This window comes from Antechinus flavipes, chromosome 5 (assembly GCF_016432865.1).
Source record: "Antechinus flavipes isolate AdamAnt ecotype Samford, QLD, Australia chromosome 5, AdamAnt_v2, whole genome shotgun sequence".
In the NCBI taxonomy this organism is placed as follows: domain Eukaryota; kingdom Metazoa; phylum Chordata; class Mammalia; order Dasyuromorphia; family Dasyuridae; genus Antechinus; species Antechinus flavipes.
In genome coordinates this window covers 209382652-209398479 of record NC_067402.1, presented here as the reverse complement: position 1 = coordinate 209398479, position 15828 = coordinate 209382652, and the positions used below count along the sequence as shown (strand labels likewise).

The 15828-nt window shown below is 31.3% G+C and overlaps 1 protein-coding gene across 4 annotated transcripts in view; it reads left to right on the top strand.

Annotated features, from left to right (window-relative positions):
- Positions 1 to 15828, top strand: part of MSRB3 (methionine sulfoxide reductase B3) — a 233819-nt gene that overhangs the window by 74887 nt on the left and 143104 nt on the right. For all 4 annotated transcript variants that reach the window (XM_051962055.1, XM_051962053.1, XM_051962054.1 and 1 more), the window contains one exon: positions 12283 to 12311. In XM_051962055.1, the coding sequence (XP_051818015.1) occupies positions 12283 to 12311 (29 nt within the window). The remainder of the gene's footprint in view (positions 1 to 12282; positions 12312 to 15828) is intronic.

The window sequence follows — 15828 nt, the reverse complement described above, 5'->3', positions numbered from 1 at the left end:
TTAGTTGGAATAATTTCAGAGCTCCACCACAATGCACCAGTGGACCTGTTTTTTGACAACATCTTTAATGATATTTATTTTCTATTTTGGGGGATCATTTTTGGTTATCTGATGAGAATGAGATGGAACTTCAGTTGTTTTAATTTGCTTTTATTTGTTAGTTTTTTGGAGCATTTTTTTCGTATAGCTGTTTAAACCCTTGGTTTGTTTCTTTGACCATTTCTCTTATAGAGGATGTCTGTTATTCTTATATTTTTGAATAAGTTTCTTATATAGCTCAACTATATTAATATTTTTATGCAAAATCTTTTCAACTTTAATCAAAATTGTTCATTTTATCTTCTGTGAGTCCTTCTGTTTCATCTGGTCATGAACTCTTCCCTAGTCTTAGTTTTAAAAAATATTTTCCTTGTTATTCAAATTTGTTTATATCACCTTTTACCTCAAGGTCATATATCTATTTTGAGTTTATAATAACATATGATATGAGATGCTGGTCTAAGCCTAATTACTCCTAGGATTCTTTTCAATTTTTCCTGTAATTTTTGTTAAATAATGAGTCCTTATCACACTACTTGGAATCTTTTGGTTAATTGAGTTCAGTGTCAATGTTAATTTGTTTTAGTATGCTATGTATTTAACCTCTTATATAGATGATTTTTTCCTATTTTTTGTTGGAACCCAAATAGTTTTTGTTTATTTGCTGCTTAGTAGAGTACATTTAGACGTTGTATGGTTAGGCCCCTTTCTTAATCCCTTCTTCCTTCTCACCCATATGTCCTTTGAGAGTTTACATCTTGTTCCTCAGAATGAATTTTGTTGTAATTTTTTTTCTGGCTCCCTAAAATAATGTTTTGGTAGTTTAGTATAGTACTTAAAAATAAATTAATTTATGTGCTATTGTCATTATTAAATTGGCATAGCCCAACCATGAGCAATTAATAAATCTCCAATTATTTAGGACTATATTATTTCTTGAAAGTATGTTTTGAGGTTCTATTTGTATAATTCGTTTCTGTCTTGGTAGGTAGATTCCTAAACATTAAACATTTTACTGTTTTTGTAATTATTTTGAATTGATTTTCTTTTACTTCCTTGCTAGATTTTGGTGATGTTGTAAAATGGTTGATGGTTTTCATAGTTTTATTTTATATCATATGGAACATGAATGAACATTTTTCTGAAGTTATTGTTTTTATTAATTTTTAGTTGATTTAGAGTTTTCTATATATGTCTTTAATTCATTTCATCACCAACCTCTGTCCCTCTGATTAGAATGTACATCTGTGGACTCTAACCCTCTATTTAAAGAGGGACCTCAGTTCAGAACATCTCCTCCTTTTTCAACTGGTTTTTCAAGTTTTGCAACTTTTCTTACTTTTCTACTTGCTTCAAGTCTGGTAGTTTCCCCTTCCTAACTTCTCTATCTTGTTTACTTCATTTATTTTTGAGCCTCCTTTTACCTCTTGTGTATTAGTTATAATTGATACAAAGTCCTTGAAGTTAGAGTCCATTTTTCTTTTTTCTCAAGTGTAGTGTGCAATGCCTAGGATATCTCATACCTTTTTTGGGTAGTCATTCATTTAGTAGAAATTGTCAGTTTTGTTTGTATATAATTCAACAAAAATATTTTCTCATAATTTCCTCTAATTTCTTTTTTAATCCTTTTCATTTTTGTCCCTGGCAATTTGGTTATATAAAAAAATCAGACAAGCTTAATAGTTTCACTTAAAAATCTTCAAGTTTTGTTTTAAATTTTACTAACCTCTCATTTTCAGAACTTTTAGTTGTTTAGTTGGGGATTTTAGTTTTTTGGTTTTCTAGGTTGTTTTTCTAGTAATGCCTAGATTGTTGCTCTGTTCTTTTTCTTTTTCTCTTGATGAAAGAGTTTAGAGATATAAATTTTCCTCTCTAGACTGCTTTGATTGCATTTCAAAACTTCTGGTATATTATCTCATGCAATTTCTTGAATGAACTTTTCATTATTATTGTGACTAGTTTTTTTGACTCATTTTGTGGAATTGTTATTTATTACTCAATTAATTTTTAATCTTTTCTTCAAAGATTCTTTATTAAATATCATTATTTATGCTGTGGACAGTTAAAGATGTATTCAATATTTTTGCTTTTCTTCATTTGTTTGTAAAGTCTTTATATCCTTCTACATTGCACATTTTTGTAAAATTTCATGCATGTGTGATAAATATGCATATACCTTTCTGTTCCTATTTGCTAATCATCAGAGATCTAACATAGAAATTTTCTTAAATTACTTTTAGGTCTTTAACTTATTTCTTGCTTGTCTTTTGGTTATATTTGTCTAGGTCTGAGAGAGATATTTGAAAATATATTGCTCTTATAGCTGTATTGTCTATTTCTTTTGGTAAATTGATAAACTTTCAAGCATTTAGATGCTATGTCATTCAGAGCATATATGTTAAATGTTAATAATATTTTTTTGTCTATTGACCTTTAGATATAATTTAGTTTTTATTTCAATGTATTTTAATCAAGTATGTTGTTGCCCTTGCCTTGTCTCGAGAGCAAGAATATTTTTGCTTTTTTCAGTATACCCACATTTTGTCCTGCCCTTATTTTAACTTTTGTATATCTTTCTTTTTTAAGTGTGTTTCTTAAAAACAACATATTGTTGGACTTTTCTTTCTGATCTACTATAGTCACTGATTTATGGGCAAGTTCTTCCTGTTCATATATAGAAATTGTTAGTTGTGCACATTTTCCTTCCAGCTATCTTTTTATACTTCTCTCTCTTTTTGTCCCTGATCTACTCTTTACAAAGAAGAGGAAATTTATTTGATGCAATCTGCTTTTACTCCATTACTTCTACTTTCTTCCCCTTGTCTAGTCTAACCACAAGATCTTATCCTTTATTTCTTTCCTTGTATTCTTTCCTTTACATTTCACTCTCTGAAACTGGGTTGTTTTGCTTATTACTGATCACTCCTTGAATATATTCTCCGTACCTTCTCCCTGTACCTATCTAATTCCCAATGAGTTTGATATATTTCTACACTAAATTCTTTGTGTGTGTATGTGTATGTATGTGATTGTACATGTATGTGTGTTTTCAAATCTATCTGGTTTAGATGAATATGAGGTTCATTTGTAGCTTGTTCCACCTGCTCTTTTCTCAATGTTTGTATGGTCTTCTTTAAAATCTGATAATATAAGATAGTAAAGTCCATTCCTTTCCTTTTTCTTTCTTCCCTAGTGTTTTTCCTTTTCCTCACCCCTCTTACCTTTTCCTTTTTCTTATGATCAGCATTAGATCATAGATTTAAAAGTGTTAAGTCTCCTGAAACCAAATCTGTCATTTTTACAGATGAAAAAGCTGAAGCACAGAGATTTTAAATAATTAGTTCAGAGTCACACAAAACATCATAAAACTCTTCCCAGCCTCTCTCTTTCTTATATTTTCCCTCTGTGATTCTTGAAGATATTAGGATTCTGAGAGATCACTTGTTTCTTTTCTTCATAATAAAATAAAAACATTTGATCACTGTATAATCCTATCTAATTGTTTAAATGTGTTTACTTTTTAAAGTTTCTCTTTATTCCTTTTACTTGAATTTCCAAATATCTTAGTTCTGATCATTTCATCACAAATACTTGAAAGTTCTCTATTCTATTATATATTCAAATTTCCCTCTGTACTATATTATACCCAACTTTGCAAGAAAAATTGTACTGTTTTCATTCGTGATTCCTTGAATATGGCACGTAGGCTTTTTTTTCCCTTAGTCTAAATTTTCAGGTAATCTTTGATTCTTAGATTATCTATCCTTTATTCATTTTCCAGATGAGTTGTTTTTTGATAGATGATACCTTACATTTTTTTTTAGTTTATCACTTATGTTTCAGTATTTCTTGATGACTTAGGGAGTCATTCCTCTCTATCTTGTCCAATATGATTTTCAGGGGATCTATTATTTTATTAAACTGTGGACCATCCATATTAAACTATTCTCCTTCCAAATCTTTCCTCTAGAACATCCTTTTCCTTCCTTATCCTTCCTTTTCCTTTTCCCTTCCCTTCCCATTCCTTTCCATTTCTTTCCTTCTCTAATTAAATTTATATTATAATTTAAAGATTCTTACTTCATTTCTCCCAGGAATTCCAGTAGAGTTTGTGGCATAGAAATACTTTTCTTTGATGCTTTGCTAATTAGTGCTGTTGGGATTTTTGTCTTGAGCATATCTGCTCCATAATGTTTCTTTGTTCCTGTTTCTTTTTTTTTTTTTTTTGTCTTTTTTTTTTTTTTTTTGGAGAGAATTGGGATGAAGTGACTTGTCCAGGATCACACAACTAGTGTTAAATGTCTGAGGCTGGATTTGAACTCAGGTCCTCCTTACTCCAGGTTTAGTGCTCTATCCCACTGAACCATTTAGTTGCCCCTGAAACATCTTTCTTAAGGGAAGAAAGGTTTGTTGGCATCTTTAGCAATTTATAATCACATTGAATAATAATAATGATAATAGCAACAAAAATAATAGATTTAATAAGTAGCATTCATATAGAGCTTTAAGGGTTGCAAAATACTTCACAGTTCGTTTGATTCTCATAAATCTGGGAAGTAGATGCTATTATAATCCTTATTTTTACAAATGAGGAAACTGGTGCAACAGATTAATCGACTACAAGCAAATTTCAGATTTGATTAATTTTGTCTTTCCCATTAGGATTTCACAATGATTGGAAGAAGAGATGTTAGTGAAAGCAAATGTGAGAGAGATGGAAAAGGGACATGCAGGAATGGTGAGAGGATATAGGGGCAGAGACTCTGACTCTAACAAGAATCTTGGAATAGGAAATAAAAGTGTCCCCACTTAGAAAATCTCTGTCATATAAATATTTGTTAGAATGTGCAGAGTAGCCTTAAGAATATTTTTTTAGATTTCACACTGGCACTAAATTAACAAATAGTTTTATCTCCTTAAATAGTTAATTTTTTTTTTTTTATTTCTAGAAGCCCTGGATCTTAAAAATACGTGATGCAGCTAGATGTTGATGACCATGTTCAACATTTCTACTATATCAGAAAAATATTCCTTGGCTTCTCAAAAGAAATATATTTTTAACTTTTATGTTCCTCTCTAGCACTAGAACTTTGAATTTACTGATGATTTTAACTGCTTAATTTCTCTTATCCTGGTCATGATTTCTTTAATTTTAACCCTATTTGGGGGGCATGTGGGGACAGAAATTGTGGAGAAAGACTCAGTAAGCTGTTTTTTACTTGCCACATTAGCTCTTTATAGCTAATTAGTCACTGTGGGGGTATCTGAAAATTTTAGGCATATCCTTTTACAAATACACAAAGTTCTGGGCAAGCACTTAACTTGGATATCAGACTTTAGTAGGATTTTATGGATTAGTGCTGAGGATGGGAAAATCATTTAAGGAAATAGTCACAAAAGTCACAAATTCAAGATCTTGGCAAATTTACTCAAGAGTGAGGTATTTCCCTTAGAGAGGAGTATGTGCTGTTTTTTTTTTTTTTATCTCTTTGGGGTATATTATATTGTTCATTTCTGTCTATGCTATGTCTGGTACCACTGGGGAATTTACACATAGAAAAAATGATGATCTTACAGACTGAAAAAAAGCAATAGTTTCTTGATAACATCTGCTTAGTGCATATATTCAAGGGCTAATAAGAGAACTGATGATTTAAAATATATATATATATTTAAATCTAATAAACCTTTGATACTAAGTGATATTTAAATATAAGTTAGGACTTTTTTTCTTTTTCTTTTCCATTGGAAGTAGGGCACAAATCAGGGAAATAGATTTTTTTGTGATATAAAAATTGAATTGAAAAAAATTTTCCTTTTTCTGTAGTGATGCTTTCATATATGAATTGTTCTCCTGGTTTTTCCTTCTTTCTACATGATTTCAAACTGTGTAAGATTCTCTGAAATAATTTTTTTCATTCTTTTTATGGCATAATAATATTGTATTATATTTATATATCATTATTTATTTAAACCATTCCTAATTGTCTAAGAGACAATTTATACTTCTTTTCTCTTTCCTCTTGTTCTTCCCTGTTTGGGTTCAAGAAATTTGTTTTGTTTGTAGCTCTTTTTTCCCTAATAGCATTTTCCTTGTTAACATACCCCACCTTTCCCTTGATTGTTTCTTTCATGAGCTGATGTATTTCTACACCAAATTGTGTGTGTGTGTGTATGCGCGTTTTGTGTGTGTGTGTGTGTGTGTGTGTGTGTGTGTGTGTAAAAGAGAGAGAGAGAGAGAGAGAGAGAGAGAGAGAGAGAGAGAGAGAGAGAGAGGAGAAGGAGAAGGAGAAGAAGGAGGAGGAGGAGGAAGAGGACGACGACGAAGAGAAGGGAGGGAGAAGAAAGGAGGGAAAAGAAGGGAGGGAAGGAAAGAGGCTGAGAGGGAGGGAAAGAGAGAGGAGGAGGGAAAAAGAGAGAGGGGGAGAGAGAGAGACAGATTCTCTTTTATCCATTTCAGATATGGAGGTATACCTAATGTTCATTCCTGCCATTCTTTCTTCCAAATTTACGTATTCTCCTCAAAAACCTAATTTTGAGAAATAGCAAGTTGCACTCCTTTTTATCTCCTTCTACACTTAGAGATTTCTCCTCTTATTTTCCTTTTTCTTTCTTCAAATCCTTAGAACAGAACCGATCTCTCACCAGACATTTGTTTTTATTATTTCATTCTCTTAATATCCTTGGAACACATGAAAATCCTGAAGGGACACTTGTTTCTCGGACTCTGTTAGAATGTTAGCACTACATCATCATACAGTTCCATTCATTTATTCATATAAGTTTATCTTTCAAGATTTATGTTGTCTTTTATGTTTGTATGTCAAAATTCCTATTCAGTTCTGATCTTTTTTTAAGAAATATTTGAAAACCCTCTATTATATTAGAGGTCTGTTTTTCCCCCTGTTGGATTATACTCAGCTTTACAGGGCAAATTGGTTAGAGGCCTGTCTTTTTTGTGGAATATTCTCTTTAGGATTGTCTCTAGTTTTTAGTAGTCATTGTCAGGTCTTTTGTGATCCTGACTGTAGTTTCTTGGCATTGTTTCTTTCTGGATGCTTGCCATGTATTTTCTTTGGCATTGGGAGCTCTGGATTTTGACTCTAGCATTTTGGGGATTTTTCCTCTTGATGTTTTTTAAAAGACGTGGCATAATTTTGTTCTATTTTGTTCTATGATTTTAATATTTCTAAAAAGTTTTTATTTGTGATTTCTTGAAATATAATGTCCATGCTTTTTTTTAGCTCATATTTTCCTTAGAATACAATGATTCTTAAATGAGCTCTCCATATACTATTTTTAGATTAGTATTTTTTGTCAATCTCATACCTTTACATCTATTTTTTTTAGCTTTTTATTAGCCTTTTTTGATTTATCAGTAATATGATAATTCTGTTAAAAATTAAAGGGCCTACTATGTGAATCACAAAGTACACATCTTAATGTAGATGTCATCAAGTTAATGAATTTACCTTTCAGCCTTGTGTTTTCTCAAATACCTAAACAAAAATGATGACTGATAAGTACTTTTTTGTTTGGACTTTCACCCTGATTAACAAGGCAAAACTCAGGAAAAAGAGAATGAAAAGAAATTGATTAAAATATGTCAAGATAATATGTTGACTGGCTAATCACTAGAGATTGGTAAGGGATTCAAGATGGATGCAACTTTTATTGAGAACTTTTGGAATGAAAGACAATTTGGATAAGTTTATGTCAGCAAAGGGATGAATTGTTGTGTCTCAGCTCTTCCCCAATTACTGAAGTTGCCAGCTACATAGCAGGCAATTCAAAAGCTGCAGATTGGGTGACATTTCCCCCAACATAGCTTCCCTCAACACTGATTGACAAATAGAACTGGGAACAATGGGGTCACCCAGTCAGAAAAACTTACAATAATCTTGTATTTTGTTAAAGTCTTATCAGCATCATCCCTCTATTTTCTGTAGTTAATCATCTAGTCCAGGTGTTTCTATACTCCTTTTCAAGGATTTTGTGAACTTTGATGGAAAAAAAATCATTTTAGTACCAATATAGTTGATTTTCTTTATAAATTTATGCATTTTGTTTTATGTATTTAAAACTATTCTGAGATCTTTACTAGGCTGTGAATAGAGTCTTTCACAAAAAAGATTAAGAAACCCTGATCTAGGCTGTTTCAGTTCTATTTCGTTAAGATAATAAACATCTTCAACAAATTGAGGCTTTTTTCTTTAACCCAACCTTTGATTTTTTTTCTTTTGACCAATTTTGTGTTTATTAGGCATGTTTTAATATAAATATGTACAGCATATTTTGCAAAAATTTTATCAGTATGTAATATTGAGCAAATTGTGACAAGATTTTTAAGTTTCAAAAAAAAAAATACCAAGGTATCTACCCCTTTTTGTTAATGGACTTTCTGCCTAAAGCCAACTAGGCTATAATGGGAATATACTCTTAATGTTCCATTCTATTTATGGGGAGCTCCAGCCTCAGGCTATTTCCCCTTCTCCCCAATATACACTCAACATTTTTTTTCTTCTGGAGTTTTTGAAACTTTCAGATTGATATCAATTTTTAAAAAGAAACTTGATATATTTTTGAACCAATAATCGACTGTTTTGAATAGCCAGCAGACTTACTTAGTTTTTGCCTCAGGTATTTTCTATTATTTGATGCAACTAAACAAAAGAGATGTGAATCCAGCTTGAGACAAGGTGTGAAAACAGGCACCCTCAGGATACTTACAGGTCCCAGAAAAGCAGAAACCCATAAGCAAAAGTATTTCTGACTTCTGTGTAAATGAAACTTTTAGAGGAACTGACCTTCTTTATAGCCATAAGAAAACATACACATTCTATATTTATATAAGTTTTGGAATACAGACCACCAACTAAATGATTGATAGTACCATTTTGGGAAAAACTGAAAACCTCTATTAAAAAAACTAATAGAACTAAATTTTTTTTGAAATTTTATAAAAACTCAAAGAAAAATTTTACTTTTATAAATTTTATTTTAAAATTTCATAAAATTGTGACAAAGTAGTTGATTGTTACAAAGGGGTTATAATTACAAAGGAATATAATATATTGAGAAACCTAGACTAGTTTGAACTTCTCATGTTATTTTTATTTTTTATTTCTGGATTTTGAAATTCAAAAAGATCGTGTTACATTTTTAGCCTTCTTTCAGGGATGAATATTTCTTTGTAGTTGAAGTTTATCTTTCAACAGAGCACATTTTAGTAGTTACACAGGTAACTTTGAAAGGCACATGGAATATATGATATTGCTTTATTTGTTGACTTTTAAAAAATCTAATTTGGTAAATTAAAAAAAAAGTCATTCTGAAAGTCTTTCTCTAACAGTATGTCTATTTGTATATATCAGTCCTACATTACCACTCTTCAAATATTGACAACACACTGAGGCCCCCAGCCCTTATCCTCAGAATTTCCTCTCCCTAAAAGACAGAAAGGATGAAGATAATGGGTAAGAATGAGGTTCTATGCAAAACTGCAAACCTAGCTAAGGAATATAGAGCAATAAAACTTCCTTATTTGTTCTCTATAAAAGATGCCATTCTTTTTGATCGACAATATCTTGTAAAAAAGACATCCTGTCAAAAAAAAAAAAAAAAAAAAAGAATCCAGGGAAAGTACCTGAGTTCAAATGTAGTCTCAGACACTTAATACTTCCTAGCTGTGTGACCCTGGGCAAGTCACTTAACCCCAAATGCCTCAGCAAAAAAGGGCAACCTGTCTCCTTCTCTGCATGAAAAGACATTCTGCTCCTTCCTTATCTCTCTTTTATAATTTATACTCTTATAGGCTGCTAGGCTGCTAGCTAAACTCTAAACTTGCAGTAAATAAAGCTTTCCCCAAACTATTTCTAATGACTAAGCTCTGTTACAGTTTAGTCTGTCAGCTAAGGCTTAACTAAACTTTTTTTCTGACTGTGAGTGAAAATCTCTTAAAATTCTTTCAAACTATGAGCCATGACTCTTATACACACCATTTACTCATTCAGCTAAGGCATAGTATAGGGAGATATGCTATCCAAAAGTGTTTGCCACTGTCATAGAGGATGTTCAATATGAATTCAAATGGAAGAAGGATTCCCTGTTGGTGGGTGAGGTCCTCCAGATGCCCTTGTGTTGATTGCACTAAACCACAGAACATTATAGAGCCTCTCCATGAACTCCACAATCTTGGAATTTAGCCTAACATTCCACAAAAAGGAAACCAAATGGGTGGAAAGTGCAGTGGGATGGACGTAGGGGTAGGGTTGGTCCATTAATATGTATCTCTTAGAATAAATATTCTAAAATACTGTCTAAAATTGTCTAAAATATTCTAAAATATTATCTATTGTACAAATAGACAATAAGTTGGAAAATTTCTCCATAGATATGTATCCCTTAGAATACACATTCTAAAATTCTGTCTAAAATGGTCTAAAATATTTTAAAGTATTTTCTATTGTCTATAAATAGACAATAAGCTGGAAAATTTCAAGTTAATAACCCCACATGGAATTTTCCCTGAAACAAGAGCCCATTTCTTTAAACAGTAACATTCTTTATAGAGATCTTGTATACCTGTGAATGCCAGAGTTTGGAGATTTTAGGTAGAAATAGCAAGCAGTAAAGCATATATTATATCTCTATCTTTTATGTGCCAGGCATTGGAGAGACATATATAAAGAATGAAATAATCCCTAATCATAAGAGTTTATATTTAGTGGGAGAAGATGGCAAATTCATAAATAAATATATGCAGAATACTTATAAAGAGAATAAATGAGAATAAGTACAAAATGATTAAAATACAAAATAGACTGGGAGGAATGGTACTAGCAGTTGATGGTATTCTCTCTATTATAAGTATTATTTTATATTGTTTTCATAATAGCTAACATTTAGCATTCACATACTAAGTATATACTATCTGAGAAAATTTGAGAGGAAAACCAGTTTTGTTTGTTATCTTCCTAATTTGGAAGTAGGTATGTGGCTATTTGATATATGTTAATACTTTAAAGAAAGTCTGGGAAAGGCATTATTGATTTTCTTGCTTCTCTGACATTCATTCAGAAGAATAGAGTGACTCTAGCCATGGCCATAGTTAAAATAATGACCTTTCCAAATTTTGCCTTTGTTCAAAGCAAACATTTTGGGAAATGCTTGATATACAATTCTGATAAAATGTATTCATTCATTTTAGTAATGAATTTTTACTAATTAGTAAATTTTAAATCATGATTTGTAGAAATAGTAACCATCACGGCCTTCTCTGCTATCCTCACTTTTCCCTCTTTGATGACTTATTGAACTTGGATAGAGAAAGCCATGACTTTCAAAAATTCACTGATAGCCTAGCACTGGTTTATTTTTTTGGGGAAAAAATATTTTTCTTGTTAGTTTACTGTGTTTCCCCCGGAAAATCTTCTCTGCTAATGTAATATTCTTGAGTAGAACTCCTGCTGGTGGGGACTTGCATCTTGTGATGGCAGCTGTGAACATATGTACTCCTGATTGTTAATGTGTGATATAAATCGGACTGGAGCATGCCGGCTAATTGGTTTGTGTGCTCGATATAGACAATGCTGTTTTATAGTAGCCTGTGCAGATAGGCCTAGTCACAAGGTTAATTCTGCTTGACAGCACATCAGCTGCATCTTGAGAGTAATTACCCAGCCGAAGTTTTCCCACAGCTGAATTGAGAGCTTCAAAGGCTTCTAAATTTACAGCCAGTATTAACCTATATCTGAAACGTAATGTTCCCACCAGGGCTCATTTTTCCCCCTCCCTCTTATTAAATGTATGGGTTCCTGGGTTCATTTGTTGTGTATTAAGTGCTTGGGAAAAAAAAAAGGCTTCATGTTGATAAAATGGAAATCTATAATAATAGAGATGATTGTTCATTTTTTTTGTATTCCTTTTCAATTTATTATATTATTGGCAACCTACAAAACTGAAGAGATCTGATGCTTTCTGCATCATCCCTTTACTCTTCTCCCCATACAAATCAAGCTACAAGTTTTTATCTTTTCCATATTGTGCTATAGGTACGAATATGTGCCTCTATAAGGGGCCTAGGATAAGTAGTACATTTCAGATAGTTAAAGTAAATATATGTTTGCTTCTCAGTATGCTGTGTTCTACTTGGTTCTCAAAAGTACGGTAATCTATAACCATGACATCTTGTTCTCATAAAATAACATTTTTATAATGTAAGAAATTTCTTTTTCTTTACAGCTCAGAAACCAAATATGACTCTGGTTCAGGTATGTTTACATTTACAATGTTATTCTGAGTATATTTTATTTATGTTATTCTCTAAAGTGTAATTTCATCAGATCAAGTAGAGTTTTGATTTTAAACAGACTGGACAGGAGATTTTTAAACTACAGTATTATTGACTGTTTAGACTTATTTGGGGATGTTCACTTAAGATCACTGACAGACCTGTAATAGATGTTATATGTACTGAATATCTGTAGAACTTCCATTTTAAAAGCTGGGTGGGGGTTGGGAGTGATCACTGTTTAAAATAGTGTATTATTCTTTCTGGTGTATTTACAAAAACATTCTGAAGAACTTAAGTTTTTGTGAAATCTACATGTTAGGAGGCAAGTGATTTGTCTCTCAGTACACTGGCTCAAGACTGCCCTGAGATTCCATCCAATGGAAAAAGTTCTATGATTTGTCTAGATTTCTAAAAAAATGTTTTTTTAGAAAACACATATAAGATATTTTGCAAACTTCAATGCTAAGTAAATATTAGATATTTTTCTTAAATATTATTATTATGTTATAATATATTGTATGATATTATTGATAAATATTTATTATTATCATTATTATTTTGTGGGAGGTTAAAAGATAAAGGTCTTCATAAGCATTTATTCTCTATTCAAGACAAAATATACATTCAGATCAATAATAGAACTAGAGAGCCATTAAATATTTTTCTCCAAATGAGGGATATTAGCCATTTATATATTTAATTTTGAATCTACTTATATCTTAGTGGCTAAGATACTTTATTCAAAGATTTTTGGAGTTGTTTAAGAGGAATTGCTTTTCTCTCTCTCTCTCTCTCTCTCTCTCTCTCTCTCTCTCTCTCTCTCAAATGGTTTATATAAAAGTTCGTTCTTTTTAATCCAAGAAAAAAATAATTTTTAGAAAAAATACCACAAAAGCAGATCCCTTATTCTTTTTTTTTTTTGCATTATGCTTATTTTAAAATTTGAAAATGTCCTATTCATTTAGCATTTTGCAGGATTCTGAAATGTTCTATTTGGGCATAATGGTGGTTTTGGAGTGGAATGCTGTGCTTTCTTTCTTCCTAGGCATTAAGGTGCAAGCCCCCTTTTTTTTTTTCATTGTATAACTTTATGAATCTCATTTAAGTTCATGTGACTCTATAAATCTGAAATGTGTGGGTTGTAGCTTATTGCTTCATTAATAGGTAAAAATCTATTATTATAGAAAACTTTTCAGCCTGTGGAGCTAATAATTGCAAGATGTCAATTATTTGAGATAAAAATATCTGATTTATTTGGGAGGCTTACATTGATTTATTGACAAATGTCAGTTAAAGGCAAAGTAGTATTGTCCTAACTGAACTACCTTTCCACCAATAAACAAAAAATGACTCAAAGTAGTGTATTAAATGCCTGCTTTGCAAAGCAGTTTCTACAATTAACCAAACTACCCAAAAAAGAATTCAGAGTAAATAAGGTATAAAAAAGTATTTTAACTAAAAAGAAAATTTATTATTATTATATTTATCCCAAAATCTATTAAGAGTCTTTTAGTTTATTCTGGTCAGCTATTAAGTACTATTAAAAACTCACTTTATAGAAAATATTGTGTAAGACTCTCATATAGATAACATTTTCCAGATAGAAAATCAGAAATATTCATGGCTGTAGAAACTTTGTTCTTATGATACAGGTCTGGAATATAGCTTTAAAAAGAAAGAGAGAAAGAAATCCACCAATTTATTGTAAAATATAACATGGAAACATTGCACTAAACTGAAATATTAGACTGCTATTGTCAAAGTAAGATAATTTATGTTAAATTTTAACATCCAAATTAAAAGCTTGCTATTAAATTCTTTGTATTGAAGGTAAGTATTTATCATGTGAATAGTTCTAACATCTGTACAGGCCCACATTCTTCACTCTTATGACCAAAGGTTTTGTCCAGAAGTACTTTTTTCGTATGCTAATTTCATGTCTATCATTGACAACATCTGTAGGCCTTGAAAATCACAAAGGTCTGTACTTTGACAATTCTTATGGGAATTAATGATTAAAAGTATATTTATTCTTTTAATATCAATCTACATTTGAGGAAAGAATTCAAATGGTTTCAAATTAAGAAAGGACTAATTCCTTTAATATACCTTCTTAGCAGAGAGGGCACTATGAAAAAACTAGAAATTCCTTCTTTTTTTTTTTTTTTTGACATTCTATATCACGCAAATGATACTTTTCCATGTATGTTATGTGGTTAGGAATAAGGTAGCATATTGGAACAATTAAATGTATGACTTTGACAGGTTCAAATCCTCTATTGTTCATCAAATACTGAAGGCAAATTAGCTCTCTTTAATGTAGTAAGCAGCTGTAGGATTATTTCTGACCAAAAAAAAAAAAGATTTTTAAATGAAGAAAAATGTCAGTCTTTTTAAAAAAAATTAGAAAAATAAGCAATCTAGTTGATGACTAGCCATCAAGGAAAGGATTCCAAAGTCAAATTTTACATATATATGTATATACACACATGCCTGTATATATGTATAGGTACTGTTCTAGCAAAAAATCTAGTTTATGCAGACTTTATAGCTCAAAATTTAGCCATTGGATTCTGGAATAGGATTCAGGATAAAGAAAGGTAGGCTTGCATTGTCAGCATTTGAGAAATTGAAAACATTTCCAAAAAATTGAACATAGACTGAGAAAGAGATAGTTTCAACAAACAAACAACTTCTTCACAAGGAGATGTTCTTAAATTAGGCCCTGTGAATTGAAAATAAAAATTTTTAGGTAACTATTTCAGGTGTATTTGGTTTCCATTGTAATGCTATGCATTTTGTTTTGTGAATTTAAAAATATTATTCTGAGGAGGGTGATCATAGGCTTAATGAGACTGTGAGAAGATTCCATAATCCACAGTCAGGTTAAGAATTCCTGATCTGAACTGAACTAGGTGATTTTGTTATTGTAAAGATTTAATTTTATATAATTAACTAATTTAGAGAATTAGCTTGTTTTTTTGTTTTCTTGAAGTTTTCATCTCTCAGAAATCTGGAGGAAATAGCTATGCAGTATTTATGTCCATTCATAGATTTGTAAAGTTATGAAAACCCACGATTGAAAATGAGGGGAACTGAATTTAGACCTATTCCAAGAACTCTAGTATTGTTCCCTCTAATTTCATGTGTCTTAACTTTTAGCTTCAGTCTGTCTGGGTGCTTTATATGTCAGGTCCACTGCTATTTAGCACTATTTACAATTCTTTTCTGTTAAATTGTAAGTCTGTAACCCGAAGTTTCTTTCTACAGGAAAGACTAGATTTCGTTTTGAATAGCATTTTTTAACACTGCTTGCCTGGAAACAGCAAAGGGTTGATAATTTTCCTAATACAGTAAAAGAAACCTTCTTTGAAGTTCAGAAATAGCAAGAAGTTATGCATGACTCCCGGTCCCCCAAGAAGGGAAGTTGGTTGAAGCTGGAGGAAACAGAGCATTGAGTTTAATATGGTAATTAAACATAAAAGTCATCTATC